This window comes from Ursus arctos, unplaced genomic scaffold (genome assembly GCF_023065955.2).
Source record: "Ursus arctos isolate Adak ecotype North America unplaced genomic scaffold, UrsArc2.0 scaffold_24, whole genome shotgun sequence".
Lineage (NCBI taxonomy): Eukaryota > Metazoa > Chordata > Mammalia > Carnivora > Ursidae > Ursus > Ursus arctos.
The window spans coordinates 33873541-33891327 of record NW_026622919.1 but is presented as its reverse complement, the minus strand read 5'-3'; the positions used below and the strand labels follow the sequence as shown (position 1 = coordinate 33891327).

The following is a 17787-nucleotide window of genomic DNA, read 5'->3' as shown; positions in this document are numbered from 1 at the left end:
CACTGGAAAAACACTTTTAGTAAATAGCCAGCAGTTTATTGATTTCATACATTCCTAATGAAGATAGATTTATTTGATTTATAATGAATGAAAATAAAATTTTATTTAGAAGAAAATAATGTTTTAAGCTGTAGTTCGTTCTGTCACTTTTCTTCTTCTAATCCTGTCTCTCTTGATTATAGTAAGGAATTTGTGGTTCTATTTTTACATTTTAAGAGGCTGATGTTTCTTGCCTAAATTGCGTTGATAGATACTTCTTTAAATCTAATGATTTAACTTATTTATGATTTAATATACAGAATTTCACATTCACATTTTTTGTTGTTTTTTCTCCCTCTAATTTTAGGATCCTCGTTGTAGTCTTGCAGGAGAAAATTGCTGCCTTTGATAGCTGTACTTTCACAAAAAAGTTTTTTGTCACAAGTATGTATCAACTTGGTTTATTTCTTATAATATGCTTTTGACAGAATCAGCAAACTTATTGTAATCATCACATCAGTGTTTCGTGGTTATTCAGTTACTATGATATGCCTGTGTTTCTGTGGATCTCTTACTACTCTCATTTTATGGTATGTATTTACAACCCACAACACATTTTTTTTCCTGTTATTGAGCAAGCCTTGTATTATGTTGCCTCAGTTTCTCCTTACATGTTCTCCTTGAGTAGCTATGAGTAATTTAGGTTCATGTAGCTATGCCATACTTTCCAGAGCTGTTGTTAAGTTACTTCATTCACATAACATACTTGAAGAGATAACTGGACTATATCGTACATGAGGGATTTGAAACTTAGAGACATGTCCCAGTCTCTTTCTTTCCCTCCCTCCTTCTTACTCCATCTCCCACGACTTCCAGTACTGTTTGAAAGTGCCGGAATAAGCATAGAATCTGGAGCCACATACATACTCACTGACTGGCTGAGTGATTCTTTTTTTGAAAAGAATTGGTTCTTGCAGTTGTAGGGGCTGGCATGTCCCAAACTTGTAGGGTGGGCCAGGAGGGTGGAGATTCCAGCAGGAACAGAGTCCAAAGAAAGTCTGGAGTTAGAATTTTTTTTTCATGCTCCCTTCGGCAGCACATATACTAGAATTTTTTTTTTCACTACACACTAGTAAAACAGTAGTTTTCATTCTTATATTTTAACTTCTATAACTCTCCGTCAAAGCTCTAGCTGTTTTTTTCCCAGAGTCTGATTATGCGTGTGCTGTAGAGATAGTTTTGTTGGAACAGATTTCAGTTTTGTTATGACTAGGGAATCCAACTTGTATTGCTGCTGTTCTTGAACTATCACAACTGTATACATACTTATTCATTAGATGTTTACCTAATATCTACTATGTATTAAGCCCTGGGTAGTAGATATTATCCTTTCTGATAAGAGGTCATGTTCTGAGGTAACTAATACATTATCATTTCTATGGAATTGCATCCATTGTATATGATATATAACACATAATATAATTCATTATAACACATAGTATTTATAATTTGGCAGACTAGGAAGAAGAATTATGACAGCTTGTCTTCTTGAGCTTGCAGCCATCTCTCAGACATCTACAAAGATAACGATCGAGATCATGTACCCTGAAATATTTTTCATTTTCTCACAAGACCTCATGTATACAATTCATATCTCTAACGCCTGGGACATTGAACTAGCACGGTGTAGGCTCTCACTATATATTTCTTGAACAAATGAGTACATTAATCCAGCTCTCATTGATTTTATGGTAATCAGAAATTTATTTATGATTAATAATTATGAAATGTAGATCACTAGGCAGGATCTTACGTTGTCAATCCAGACATAAAAAAATTAAAAAGTTTTTGAGAAGCATATATTCATTAATAATATCTTCATTCACAAATGTATTTTATGCATAATATGGACAGCTTTGGATAGTACATGGCCTGTTTTAGCATATTCTTCTTGTACAGGTCTTATGAATTAATATATTACACTATATTTGTATTACTCATTATTATAATTAAAACAATTAGAGAACTAGACTGTATCTAAGGAACCATGTGTGAATCTATCCGTTACCTCCATGTATGTGGGCTGCAGAGCAGTGAATCAGGGCGGAGTATGAACCCTTCAGCCAGATTCAGATACCAGGTTTTCCTGAGCATTTTTTTTTTAAGATTTTTAAAAATGTATTATTTATTTGACAGAGAGACAACCAGCGAGAGAGGGAACACAAGCAGGGGGAGTGGGAGAGGAAGAAGCAGGCTCCCAGCGGAGCAGGGAGCCTGATGCGGGGCTCGATCCCAGGACCCTGGCATCATGCACTGAGCCGAAGGCAGACATTTAACGACTGAGCCACCCAGGCGCCCCTCCTTAGCGTTTATCTTACATTCTATCCGTCGTCTTCTGCTCTTCATCATTAATCAAAGATATGTGTGTCGTGGCTTCTGCAAAGTCAGATATCTCTGTTGTGACTTCTTATTAATTTTACACTTTGAGTCTGTTTTCCTTGGTAGCTGCTTTTCCCTTTTAAAATAAGGTCAGGAGCCTAGAGGTACTTTCTTGCTTCTTTTTAAAATACAGCGATAGCTTTTGCTGCCTCAGCTCTGTGTAAAATTGGAGGAAAAACATCCCAAATCATTATTTGTTAAGATCGTTTATTTAAATGGCAATGTATGTTTTGAAATTTAAACATTAGGCTGGAAGTAATATTGTACTTGCCAATAGATCTGTTTCTTTCTTTGTAGTAAGAGTTGGGTATAAAGTCAGTTGTCATAGTGATTAAAGAGAAGTTAATAAATATGAATAAGTTAATAATAGAAAATTTTATTTTACAGAACATATTTATAGTGAAGTTTTTAAAGTAAATAAGTAAGAAATGTAGATTTTCAGTAATTAAATACCCAAGATAGAATTTTAAAAGAAAAAATAAGCTTTATTATAAAGGAACAATTTTAAATCACCAGATTTAAAAAATTTTTAGAATTCAAGTATAATTAACATACAGTGTTATATTAGTTTCAGGTGTACAATATAATGATACAACAATCCTATACATTACTCAGTGCTCATCACAATAAGTGCATCCTTAATCCTCTTCACCCATCACCCCCCTGTTTGTTCTCTGTATTTAAGTCTTTTTTGTTTGTCTCTTTTCTTTGATCACTTGTTTTGTTTCTTAAATTCCACATATGAGTGAAATCATATGATATTTGTTTTTCTCTGACTGACTTGTTTTACTTAGCATAAAAATCACTAGATTTATGTATTGAATTTATAATTAGATTTGAAGGACACAGGCTTTGTAATATTTTTGATACACTGGAATGAGAATAGACCTTTCAGAGTACTCTGTTTTATTGGAGAAATTGGGCAAAATTATGTATGATAATAGGAACTTTTAAGCTTAGATGGTCTAATAAAATTTTGCATAAAATGATGTAGATATGCCTTATATCCTTAATTGTATGCCTCTTACAAATGAGTGAAATTAGTTGCTACTAACATGAGTTTCTGTTATTTAATAGGCGATGGAAATGTATTTGTTTCATTTTTTCTTCAAGTTTTTATTTATTTATTTATTAAACCTCTCTGTATTTTATTTTATTTTATTTTTTATATTTTTTTCATAATAATATTTTTTATTATATTATGTTATTCGCCACCCAGGCAACCCTATTGTATAGTTTTTATTTTATTTTATTTTTTTATTTTAATGTTTTTTTATTATGTTAGTCACCATACAGTACATCCCTGGTTTTTGATGTAAAGTTCGATGATTCATTAGTTGCGTATAACACCCAGTGCACCATGCAATACGTGCCCTCCTTACTACCCATCACCAGCCTATCCCATTCCCTCACCCCCCTCCCCTCTGAAGCCCTCAGTTTGTTTCTCAGAGTCCATAGTCTCTCATGCTTCATTCCCCGTTCTGATTACCCCCCCTTTCTTTATCCCGTTCTTCTCCTACCGATCTTCCTAGTTCTTATGTTCCATAGATGAGAGAAACCATATGATAATTGTCTTTCTCAACATTTGCTGCAACATGGACAGCACTGGAGGAGATAATGCTAAGTGAAATAAGTCAAGCAGAGAAAGACAATTATCAGGTTTTTATTTAAATTCCAGTTAGTTAACGTATAGTGTAGTGTTAGTTTCAGGTGTAGAATCTAGTGATTCATCAACTTACATACAACACTGAGTGCTCATCACAAGTGCCCTCCTTAATACCCATCACCCATTTAACCCATCCCCCTGCTCACCTCCCCTCCAGTAACCATCAGTTTGTTTCCTATAGTTAAGAGTCTGTTTTCTGGTTTGCCTCTCTTTCCCCCCTCCCTATGTTCATATGTTTTGTTTTTTAAATTCCACATATGAGTGGAATCATATGACAATTGTCTTTCTCTGACTCACTTATTTCGCTTAGTATAATGCTTTCTAGCTCCATCCATGTCATTGCAAATGGCAAGATTTCATTCTTTTTGATGGCTGAGTAATATTCTTGTGTGTGTGTGTGTGTGTGTGTGTGTCCTCTTTAGCCATTCACCACTCAATGGATATTTGGGCTCTTTCCGTAATTTGGCTGTTGTTGATAATGCTGCTATAAACATTGGGGTGCATGTGTCTGTTTGAATAAGGACCTCCATATAAGAATCTATAAAAAAATCTATGATACTGTAGGCTCTAAATACAATTTATCTTTTAAAAAGCTTTGTTTTTTGTACATTGACAATATTTGCCAATTTTCTGGAGAAGTATTTTGCAATTTGAGATTTTGCAATAGAAGAATTTGTGGAATGTTCTGACGTGGGTCAACTTACAGATTTTCTATCTGACAGAAAAAAAAGCAAATACATAAAGCTCTTGAATCAATTGACAGAATCAGTTTAGAAACTGGCACATTGTCAAAGAAAGCAATTAAAGAAATTTCATATCTTGGGATTTTACTATAATTTCTCAATTAAAACATTTATAGTGGAAATAAGAATGAAAGTATGTTTAAGCAAAAGAAGAATGAATAGAGTATGTATTCTTCTTAGTTTTCATTCTTACTTGAAACTATGAGGTTCTTATAGAAAGAATATGAGTTTTTAGTTACCTTAAAATGGTTAAATGTATTTTGATTATTAAATTATTAAAATTTTTATAAAAATTTTTTATAAAAAATTTTATAAAAAAATTATTAAGTTATTAAAATTTTTCTTATTGGATAAACATTTAGTGAGATGGTGAAAATATTGTGTTTTATTATATTAATAATACTATACAATACTGTTTCATCTCTTGTGAATGTTGTTTAAGAATTTATTTTGGGTAGTACGTACTGTTACTTAAAGAAAGTAGAATAATGAACCACCATGTACTTATCTAGTTTCAACAGTTATCAATTCATGGACAGTCTTTTTCATTTATACCTTTCCAAAGGTCATTACCAAATGACCATATATAATTTATCATCTAAACTGAGGTCTTTCGATTTGAACAAATGCCATACTTAATTTAATTCTGATCAAATCTGGTCAACATATATACTAGAAATGTCCTGGGCCAACAGGGACATGTATCTTGTAAATTTCCTACCACCTGAAATCCCAAGGTTTTTCACATACAAAAACCTTCTTTATCAATATCCAGTATCCTTTTTAACTCTTTATATCTACAATTCCCTTTCATGCTGCTTATGCTACATTTACTTTGAACTCCATTCATTATTCTCATTTCTTTGCAGGTGCACTGTCACTTTATTTTCCTGTCTGAATTGGCCTTTACACGAGCACCCTCCTTTCCCAGAATGTCTTAATCCTGCTGTCTTAATTCTCGGCTGTCTGTATTAGTTCTTATGTGAACCATTTCCTGACACCTTTAGCTTACAGCAACCTTGCCTTCGTCTAAGTCCCCAAAGATAGCAGTTCCCAAAGTCTGTTGGCAGAACACAAACCTTCAACATGCTGTGGGCATCAAGGTGCCCTGGTCACATATAGTCAGGAAACACTGCCTTCTATTGGAGAATGGCAGTGGTGACTAACATTTTAATCTGCTTAAATTTATTTACTACATTTGTATATTTCCCATATTTGTTTGATTACAGACCTTTTTTATTACTCAACACCCTTTGGGAATGCTTTTATAACATGTAATCTTTGCCTCTGTTAAGACACTTAACTTTCCATGTTATCGTATGCATTTTCTGTTTACTTGTTCTGTCTCTGCTACTAGACAGTGATCTCCTTTAGAGCAAAGTTATCTAGCTTGATTTGGATGAAGGAAGTAAGGTCTGCATGGAAAGTATAATATATCCGTGATGTTCTAGCTAACTTAAAAATATTACTGATGTTTATTTTTGCTTCTTGTGAGACTAAAACTCAATTTGCTGAAGATGAAAAACATTTATCTCAACTGTTTCCTGGTTTCAAAACATCAGCGGTCCTTTTCCAAGATGTTTAGTTAGCCAAAATGGTTTAGAATGTAGTGCAACTCTGTTACAAGTCATCAGATGGGGAAGAAAATTGCTAATATAGGATCAGTAGTAATCTCCAGGAAAAATGATATATAGGTCTGACCTGGAAATTAATGGTGTTCGGTGGATATTTAAAGAAGTGAATATATGTACGCATATATGAGTGAAGTTTCTCCCACATATTGGAGTAAATCCAGAAAATCTGAAATTTGAAAATTATATGTTTGTAGTCATCAGCTCTTGAGTATCTCTCCAGTATCTGGAGTGTTTTCCCTTTTGGGACTAGGAGCTTCTATTTTATGAGCCTTTAGCAAGTACAGACTATTAGTGAAATCTAATAAAAATGAATGGGAGAGTGAATCATTGTTACTCTTTCTTGATGCCTTTGTTCTTTTTTAGTTGATAGCCTTAGGGACATCTTTATTTATTTATTTGAGAGAGAGAGAGAGAGAGAGAGAGAGAGAGCGAGCACATGAGCAGGGGGAGGGGCAGAGGGAGAAGCAGACTGTCTGCTGAGCAGGGAGCTCAATGTTGGGCTCAATCCCAGGACCCTGACATCATGATCTGAGCCGAAGGCGCATGCCCAACTGACTGATCCACCCATGCGCCCCCTTTGGGATATCTTTGTCATATAGTCCTAAATGCTTCCCTCTGCATTACTGGACTCACTCAGTAGTTGAAATAAGTATTATTAAAGTATTAGGCTCTCTTGTATTCTGTGAATTGTTCATGATGAGAAGAGATCTGGAAGGATGCTTTATGAGTGTCACTCAGGTGCTTTATGAGTGACATTCAGTTTTATTAGTAAGTCCTGGTCAGGTGGCTTGAGGCCCCCGGAAGTGAATTTTTAGTAATTCCTGTTCCATTAGAATTATCACCTCTTCTTTCAGTATAGTATTTGTAAAATGGCTCTCATGATTTGGGGATGCCATAACATCTGTTTAGTGTGTATTTCATTAAATCTGAAATGTATGTAACTTAAAATGTTGAAAAATGGGGTAGTATAAAAATACAACTATCATTTCTGGGGATAAAAGATGAAAATAAGTATAATAAACTATGTATTAGAACCCAGCAATGTCTTTTGAGGACAGATGTTTAGTATAGTTGTCAGAAGGCAGGATGGTGCATGGCCTTGGGAGAAGAGAGCTGGAAAGGTATATGAGAGAGGGCTTTTGTGATTCTGTAATGTCCTGGGGTTTTGTTTGTTTTGTTTTGGGTACTGCTTATGTATGTATATGTTCACTTTGTTGATTTGGGTGCCTCTGGATGTATATTATATTTGAATATATAGTTTACATTGAAACAGAGTTGAGAAAGCTTCAACAGCAATGCCAACAACACAGGTTGTGATTTCTCTCCGCATGCTCTGAGTACTGTGTGTCGTAGCATTCTACAACAGCTCTTCCCCACCCCTTCATCTGTGAATACCCCAACCCATAGTGGGAACTTACCTCATTTCATACTTCTCTTACGAAGTATCTCATTGTTAGTTACATATTATTTTACTTGACTGGAAGACCCTAGAGATTGGATTTATGTGAGTGATGTAGGGTTGGTAAGATTGATGGTATTTGGTGAATATTTGTATGAAGGAATTTAACTTCCTGTTTCTGAGATACAGCTTCACCTAAAGTGATTTGTATCAACACGTTGAACAAAATTTAGCATAGCCTGATATTTAAGATCAAGGAACAAGTATACCATATCCTAACTTGAAAGAATCTTCTTTTTCTTTAATTACAACATTCCCACCCCTTTCCTTTATACAGATTGAAGCGTTTAGCGGGTGGAACGAGTCGTGTTTCTGTGTGTCTCTCCGAATTTGGGCTAGCCCATGTGTATAAACCAGTTTGCCCGAGGCACTAGAAAGATGTCGCTGAGGCAGTGGGCATACTGAGAATAGCACTTGTTGTAGCCCATTTGCCTGTGCCGCATAGGTTTTCCCCAGTGATCGGTTTCTAGTTCTTGAACAATTAGGACCAGAGCCCACATAGAATGACAAATTCTCCACTTAATGAGGATGTTGTTTTGATGGTGTAGGCATTTGATTTCTAATGCAGTTTAAAAAGCTCTTGTATAATACAATCGTGAGTGCCTTAGTTATGTATGAATACAATGATGGGACTGTAAAATAAGTAGAGACAGCTGTGTCCATCAGGGGAAGCATCATGGGAATTTGTGCCAAAGGGTGGAAGGATCAGGTAAAGAGAGCCGATAGAGAACTAGAAAGGGAATGCAGCCGATATGATGAGAAAGGAGACACCTTTGTATTTGCCTGTATAGAGACGGTGGCCTTGAGCAGCTGTCTGATGTGGAAATTCAAAACCCATGTATGATGAAGAAAACAAAAGACAAGGACTGATAGATGTCATTAGCAGTCATTTCCAGTGTGCTTAAATTGAAAGTTAGATATGAAGTCTCTGGAGAGACCAAAGGATTGTACAGTAAGTAACTCTTTCCAGTGGCCTCTGTTTTTAACTTCGAGGAAGAAAATTTATTCCTTACCATCCTAATGCTATTTCTTTGTGGTGTTATGTGTGTTCTTCATTTACGTTAATGATAAATAACAAGTATAAGAAATTAATTTAAAGGATCTGAAAAATGCAAAATTATTTTTAGTTTTGGAAAGAGGAGGTTTCCTTTTTAAAATGTTTAGAAGCAAATTTGTAACATTTATGAGGAGAGATTGGCAGGTTAATGTGAGATCTAAGCCCAGTTCAAGTTAAAGTCAAATCTATCCCTGTTCTTTCGGGTTCCCATCTATATATTGCCGCAGTGTTTTCACGGGCTGGGCAGGTGCCCAGTACATAGTGGGCAATCAATGAATATGTGTGCAATGAAACAACTTGTAATTTTCCTATCCTCTCCACATAATGGCCTACTCATTGAACATCACACTGGCTGTACTCTTAAATTCATGATATATTTGGGGCACCTGTGTCGCTCAGTTGGGTAAGTGCCTGACTCTTGATTTCGGCTTAGTTCATGATCTCAAGGTCATGAGATCGAGCCCCGCATTGGCCTCTGTGTTCAGCAGTGAGTCTGCTTGAGAGTCTCTCTCTCCCTCTCCCTTTGCCCCTCCCCCATGTATGCTCGTGCACACTCTCTCTCAAATAAATAAATCTTTAAAAAATTCATATGTTTATGTACATGAAAAAGCAAAAACCAGAAAGCTTACGGAACTTTAAGAGGATCATTAATCAGTTGTAAGGTAGTCAAATAAATCCCTGAAGTGATGTTTAATGTTATGTGCTTATATGTCTTTCTGGAGAGAGTGTTCCTGGTTTCTTTTCTGGACTTAATAGAATATGTGGTCTTTTGTGACTGATATCTTTTACTGAGCATAGATAATCATAGTTCATCTATGTTGTAGAATCTATCAGTTCATCTTTAAAAAATTTTTTTTAGGGCTCCTGGGTGGCTCAGTTGGTTGAGCATCGGACTCTTGGTTTCAGCTCATGTCATGACCTCAGGGTGGTGAGATTGAGTCTTGCATTGGGCTCTATACTTAGTAGAGAGTCTGCTTCTCTCCCTCTCCCACTGCCCCCCTCCCCCGCCAACTCTCTCTCTCAAAAGACAAATCTTTTTTTTTTTTTTTAAGATTTTATTTATTTATTTGATAGAGAGAGAGACAGCCAGCAAGAGAGGGAACACAAGCAGGGGGGAGTGAGAAAGGAAGAAGCAGGCTTCCCAGTGGAGCAGGGAGCCTGATGTGGGGCTCGATCCCAGGACTCCGGGATCACGCCCTGAGCCAAAGGCAGACGCTTAACGACTGAGCCACCCAGGTGCCCCTCAAATAAACAAGTGTTAAAAAAATTTTTTTGAAGACTTTTTTAGAGCAGTTTTAAGTGCACAGCAAAATTGAACAGAAGATACAGAGATTTCACCATTGTCACACATGTATAGCCTCCCCCATTATCAGTGTTACTCACCAGAGTGGTCCAGTTGCTACATTGAAACATCATTATCAACCAGAGTTCATAGTTTACCTTAGGGTTCAGTCTTGGTTTTATACATTCTGTGGGTTTGGATAAATGTATAATGGCATATATCCATCACTGTAATATCATACAGAATATTTTCACTGTCCTAAAAATCCTCTGCTCTTCCTGTTCATCTCTGCCCTCCCCATTTCCCTGGGAACCACTCATTTTTTTGTTATCTCCATGGTTTTGCATTTCCTAGAATGTCATACAGTTGGAATCATATAGTATGTAGCTTTCTCAGATTGACTTCTGTTTAGTAATGTGATTCAAGTTTCTGCCATGTTGCTACCTGACTTCAAGATTTACTACTATCAAACTACAGTAATCCAGACAGTGTGGCACTGGCTAAAGAATATACAATTAGATCAATGGAACAGAATAGAGAGCCCAGAAATAGATCTTTGACAAAGCAGCAGAGGTGTAGTACAAGGGAGCAAAGATAGTCTCTTCAACAAATGGTACTGGAACAACTACATTCCCATGTGAAAAACTGTAGCTAGACAGAAACCATACGTCCTTTGCAAAAATTAACTCAAAGTGGATCACAGACCTAAATGTAATACACAAAAGTATAAAATTTGTAAAAGATAACATAGGGAAAACCTTCATGACCTTGTGTATGGTGATGACTTTTTAGATACGACACCAAAGGCACAATTCATGAAAGAAATAATTGATAGGGTGGAATTCATTAAAATTAAAAACTTATGCTTTCCAAAAGACAGTATCAAAAGAATGAGAGGACAAGCCACAGACTAGGAGAAAGTTTTTGTAAAAGACACATCCAGTTAAAGGACTGTTACTCAGAATATACAAAGAGTGCTTAAAACTCAACAAGAAGAACAGAAACTGCCCAATTAAAAAATGTGCCAAAAACCTTAACAGCTTACCAAAGAAGATATACAGATGGCAAATAAGCATATGAAAAGATGTTCCACACCATATGTTATCAGAGAAATTCAGATTAAAACAATGAGATACCACGTGCCCATGAGACTGGCCAAAATGAAGAGCACTGACAACAGCAAATGCTGACAAAGCTTTGGAGCAACAGGAACTCTCATACATTGCTGGTGGGAATGCAAAGTGATAATAGCCATTTTGGAGGACAGTTCAGCAGTTTCTTACAAAACTAGACATACTGTTGCCATACAATCTAGCAATCACACTTCTTGGTATTTACCCAAAGGAGTTTTAATTGTTGTCCACTTAAAAAACTTGTACACAGTTGTTTATTGCAACTTTATTCACATTGCAACCAAGATGTCCATCAGTAGGAGAATGGATAAGTAAACTATGGTATATCCAGACAATGGAATGTTATTCTTCATTTCTTTTTGTTGCTGAATAATATTTAATTGTGTGGGTAATACCACAGGTATCTATTCATCAGGTGATGGACGTTTCGTTTGTTTCCACTTTTGGGCTATTATGAATAATGCTTTCATGAATGAAAGTTTTTTGTGGGGACATACACAGTTGACCCTTGAACAGCATGGGGGTTAGGGGTGCCAAATGCATGCATGGTTGAAAATTTGCGTATAACTTTTAACTCTCCAAAAACTTAGCCTAGTGTTAACCAGAAGCCTTATCAATAACATAAACAGTCAATTAATGTATATTTTGTACGTCATATGTATTATATACTATGTTCTTATAATTAGAGAAAATAAAATGTTAGTATAAAATCATAAGGAAAAGAAAATATATCTACAGTACTGTTTTATAAAAAACCCATGTATAAGTGGACCTGTGTAGTTCAAACTCATGTTATTCAAGGGTCAACTGTGTTTTCAATTCTCTTGGGTATAAGTATTTGTGTGGACATATGTTTTCATTTCTCTTGAGTATGCGCCTAGGAGTTTATTTGCTGAGTCATATGGTAATTCTATCCTTAACTATTTGAAGAGCTGCCAGGCAGAGTGACTGCATTTTACATTCCCACCTGCAGTGTATGAAAGTTCCAGTTTCTCCACATTCCCACTATTGATTGTTACTACCTTTCTTTGACTATAGCCATCCTATTGATGTCTCATGAAACGGTATCTGATTATACCTTTGATTTGCATTTCCCTGATGGGGAATGATGTTGAGCATCTTTTCATGTGTTCATTCACTAGCATATATCTTCTTTGTTAAAATTTATGACTTATTTGTGTTTTCTTTTTTGAGTTGTAATAGTTCTGTTTATATTTTGGATACAAGTCAGTTATCAGATATATGTTTTATAAAACTCCATTCTGTTTTTTCTTTTTCTTAGTGATGTTCTTTAAAGCACAAATGTCCAATTTATCTATTTTCTTTTTTTAAAAGATTTTACTTACTTGAGAGAGAGGGAGAGTGAGCGAGAGAGAGAGCAGGAACGGGGGGGAGGGGCAGAAGGAGAGGAAGAAGCAGACTCCCCTCTGAGCAGGGAGCCCCATGCAGGGCTCGATCCCAGGACCATGCGAAGGGATCATGCGAAGGCAGCCACTTAACCCACAGAGCCACCCAGGTGCCCTATCTATTTTTTCTTTTATCATTTGTACTTTTGGTGTCATATCTAAGAAAGCATTGCTTAATCTTAGGGTATGAAGTTTTACCACTATGTTTTATTCTTAGAGGTTAATACTTTTAACATTTTTTTTTGGCAGTTTTGTGTGTGTGTGTGTTTAATACAAATACAATATGCACGTAAGCTGTCTGTTCATTTTCTTGGCTACACAGCCTGGCATTGGGATTGGTGCCTCTGATGGCCAGCGGGGCTGCTCTTTCCACGGTGGCTTTGTGGTCCTAGGAGGAGACATTGTGAGCAATCTCTGCACATAAGATTTGTTGCACTTGACATTGTGGACTGAGAACTTCAGAAGCCACTGGGCAGCATGGGCTTTGTTTTCCTGTTGCTCCTATAACCATTGTTGGGCATCACGATGTGGCCCTTGAATCTTCTGTGCACCTTATCGACAATGCCTCTGGGTTTCTACCAGTTGTGCTTAATTTTGACGTATTGGTCTGACTGCTGTCAGATGAACTGCTTGGTCCTCTTTTTAACAATCTTGGGCTTCCCCAGAGGTCTGAGAGCGGCCATGTTGCCAAGTAGAAGATGGCTGCCACCAATGCAGGCAGTGCTGAGGAAGAGAGCAGTACTTTTAACTTTTTCATTTAAGTCTTTGATTTAATTTCGAGTTAATTTTTGTATGCGGTGTGAGATCAGGGTTATATTCTTTGGCATATGGATGTGTAGTTGACCCATCATCATTTGTTGACAAGATTATTCTTTTCCCATTGACTTGCCTTGCTAACCTTATTGGGAGTCAGATGACCATAAATGCAGACATCTGTTTTTTCAAAAAGGTCTAAAATCTTTTGAGTCCTCTTTACCAAGAAAAATTAGGCAGAATGTTACAGAGAGTAGTTGAATCCTTTGTTTTTCAAAATAAGTTCAGGTCACCTCCCCAGTAGGGACCAATATTAAGGGAGGATGCCATCTAAAATTGCATGTCTCCTGTGCCTTTTAAAATATTTCTATAGCAATGGAGGAATCTTCATTTAGTGTGCTTTTCTTGGATCTTACCTTTATTTAAATTTGGAAATCTCAGTTTTTTAAATATCCAGTTCTCTTGCTTTGTTCACAAACATTGTAAACATGTTAGAATTAGCCTTAGTATTATAGAGATTTGGATTTTTTCCCCCTTGTTTTCAAAGTTTAGCTGGAGGCAATGGTTAATTTTTAAAGGAGTCATGCTTATAAAGTTGGGATAGTGCTGAGTGGCTGATGGTCTGCTGATTCCAGCTGTAAAATGTTTTTTGGAGAGCAGAAAAACAATTTGCTTTCATTCCAATACACTATAATTCTTGAGGTCCACTGGGTTTCTAAAAACATTGACTCCAAAAGTGAAATGAAGAACATTTGTCCTTGATATCTTCTAGTATTTGGAAAGGAGAATATACTTATTAGGATCTATTGAGATGAGATGAATACCAGAATTGATGGAGAGTTAGATAATATTGACTTTAAGGTTCAGGAGATTAGCTACCTCTAATGCAATGCTGCAGTTCACAAGTATTTATTTCTGTTTTTCATTTGGTTCTTTTTCTCATGACATTTTAAAAGGGGAAATTTTCAAAAAAATATTTAAAAGGGGGACGTTTTCTTATAGGCCATATTTATATTCATTTCTTCAGCTCTGAAAATATCTATGGAATATATGTATGAATTAGGCTACTCAGTGGGAATATAATAATGAAATCTATGTAAATACTGTACAACACATATTAGAGTGTATTGTCTTTGCACTGTTTTAGTGTGCCATTGTCCTTTGTATGTGTCCATAATATGTGTCCATAATGTGCCTTCAGTGGATATAGTAATATCGCAGTTCCCTAGAGGTCAGTTTTCCCAAAATCCAAAACATCCCAAACAGAACCCTTTAAACCCTGAAATAAACAAAACAATTTTTTTAAAAAGATGAGTAAAAAATTAGAAAGCTCATACCTTGTATTTCATGTAATATATGGATTTCCTCTTTGGGCCATTATCTTCTTTATAAGTTCTTTATCTTCTTTAAAAAGGAAAACTCAAAATAAATGGTGATCGAAGGAGCTCAAATGAACACTACTGTGTGAGGGATGCAGCGGCAGGCGTGTGCTTCCTCAGTGCTTGTGAACACCAACACACTAGCATTTAGTTACACACATACGTGTGTGTGTGTGTTTAAGATTTTATTTATTTGAGAGAGAGAGAGAGAGAAGGAGCAGAGGGAGAGAGAGAGGAAGCAGACTTCCCACTGAGCAGGGAATCCAACGTGGGGCTCTATCCCAGGACCCTGAGATCATGACCTGAGCTGAAGGCAGTTGCTTAACTGACTGACTGAGCCACCCAGGTGCCCCAACACGTAATACATGTTTAAGACAGGTACCTATTTTTTTTTTTGAAGATTCCTATTTTTTAAAAAATAGTTTAAAATGAAACATCTGGCTTTTAGGTGAGCCCACTATTTGAGTATTTGAAGTTTTTTTTATGTAGATGAGTTTTTTGCCAGTGTCATATAAACATGCTTTGATTAATTTAGGTGCATTTCTTAATTTGTTCAAACATATTTATTAAGCTGTGTTCAGGTATTATTCTAGGCAGTGGAGATTCAGCAGTGAACACAACAAATTCTTACATACCCCTCTAATCAAGTGGGAGGAAGATAAAATAAATTTAAAAATAATATATCACAGAATGTATAAATTATTGTTGAAAGTAAATCTTAAAGTAGTTCATTATTTTCTTTTTCTCATTGTTAAGTATGCTTTTGCATAAAACATGATCATATATTGGTAACGCTATTCCTCTTAGGATCAGTAACATAGACTGGGACTTTATGCTGGGTAGGGAAGTGTTAGGTGTGCAGTTTATAATTCACATCCTGCTATTTTTTGCTATTATGCTCAGATGATTTGTGTCATTTGACTATTATTTTGCCATAAGAGGAAAACATTATTGTTATGGAATCTTGTTTGTCTCATGATTGTATAAATTTAGATTCCAAATTCGGACCTAAACTGTGAAATAGAATACTTCAGTTTGATCCTCTAGTGTACCTTTTAGAGGAAAACATTTGTAAGAATATTAACCAGATACTTATGGAATGATAACCCAGAAGTTCTTTAGGTTAGGCTTTTTGTGTTGTCTGACTCTGCAGTTGCCTTTGAGTAGTCCCTCTAAAGCTTTGTGAAACACTGGAATATTACTTTGTGTAGTTGACAGATGAGTGTGTTAGACTCGAAGACCTTACTGGCACGGCCAGGAGGGCAGAGGAGAGCCTCTAGGATGACAGACATCACTTACTTGACTGAATCATGTTGTGCCTTGGCTAGTAGAGTTCAGAAAGATGGTATTGGAGTTTCCATGCAGCGATGGTATTCACTGTCACGACTATGTGATTTATTCTTCTTGAAAGGACAGACCCACAAAACAATCCTTCCTACTAGTTTGTTATTGGCTGGACTCAAAGCAAGAAGAATGAAATTGTGAGTGCTTAATGTAAATACATAGGAGTGTGTAGGTGAGTTTTCTATCGTCTTTCTGTGGAGGCACTCTTTGTGAATTACTTGGCTTCATTGGTGCCTTACTTCAGTACTTGTTCTGTTTTTTTCTTCCCATCAGTGTATCGTCATTTCCTTTTAGATGTATGTCTTCTTTATCTTTTGCCTTTAAATTTCTGAACCAATTGTATCCTTTCTCTTTCCTCTCTAAATACTGTTGCTTGACTTAAAAACTTTGTTTCCTTTTAGCTTCTCTTTCTTGTTCTAGGAATAACTAGATAAAATACCCAGTTTTTGCTAAAATTATTACCAGTTCTTCCCAGATTTGTTTCTTATTGGAACAGCATCAAACCAAAAGGAAACTGTAGAGGAGAAAAAAATGAACTTCACTTAGCTATTAAAATAATGGCTGGTTTTATGGGAATTTTATGTGAGACTTGAAAAAATAAAACCATTTGGCTGTTTTGTTTTGATGGCATCAAAATATGTGCCAACAGAAAATTTATTAAGAAATATCTCACTATTGCCATTTCCAATTTTTCAGGCTGCTATCCTTGTCCAGGGCCCAACATGAATCCTATTGCTCTTGGGAGCCGCTGGCTTGCTTATGCAGAAAACAAGGTAAGGCATGGCTTATGCTTGGATTATTTGTAATGGAGCAAGTGTTGAAGAATTTTCCAAAGGTGATTACCAACAAATAATATTTAACTTACTAGTTTGTTTTCTTTGGTTTGGTTTTGATTTTAATTGGGCACCCAGCATTTATCCTATCTCCCTTATTGCTTAGGCTCAGTATTTGGGCTCAACCTTAATTTTATAAGCTTAGTTTTATAGAGAGAGCTTTATTCCATTAATTTTAGGCACAACATTGATATTACCTTAGTAGTTTCTGTGGAGCTAGAAATCAGGAGGCAGCAATGACTTTTATTTTATTGGTAGATTGGGAACTGAGCCATAGAATAATTTAATTGACTTTATGTGTCTACAACTAAATCTAAACAAGGGTTCAGCCATTTGTCTTAATAATTAGATCACAGGTGATCACATTTTATTGAATTTTCCAGTTATTTATCAATTTCATTTATCTATTAAGGTCATAATAGTGAATGAAGATATTATATTTATACATTGAAGGGTTTGTTTATGTCCAATTCAAAGCCAAAGACAAATTTGAATTTTTAGAAAGAAAAAGTGAAATCTTTTGTATGCCATGTTGTGTCCTGCATGTGAATATAGAATGAAATCTAAAAAATATTACAGACTTCAGAGATTGTTGTTTCATTTTAGCTTGCTTATATAGTTACTATATATTAAGAATAAGAAATAATATTAATTGAAGAGTTCTTGACACAAGTCTGAAT

The 17787-nt window shown here is 35.8% G+C and overlaps 1 protein-coding gene across 21 annotated transcripts in view; it reads left to right on the top strand.

Moving 5' to 3' along the window:
• The window catches only part of BCAS3 (BCAS3 microtubule associated cell migration factor), a 578553-nt gene that overhangs the window by 133124 nt on the left and 427642 nt on the right, over window positions 1-17787 (top strand). For all 21 annotated transcript variants that reach the window (XR_008961213.1, XM_057317873.1, XM_057317874.1 and 18 more), the window contains 2 exons: window positions 347-423; window positions 16971-17047. Coding sequence is in view for 20 of the 21 variants with exons in the window: in XM_057317873.1 (XP_057173856.1) it covers window positions 347-423; window positions 16971-17047 (154 nt within the window). In the remaining variant the exon portion in view is untranslated. The remainder of the gene's footprint in view (window positions 1-346; window positions 424-16970; window positions 17048-17787) is intronic.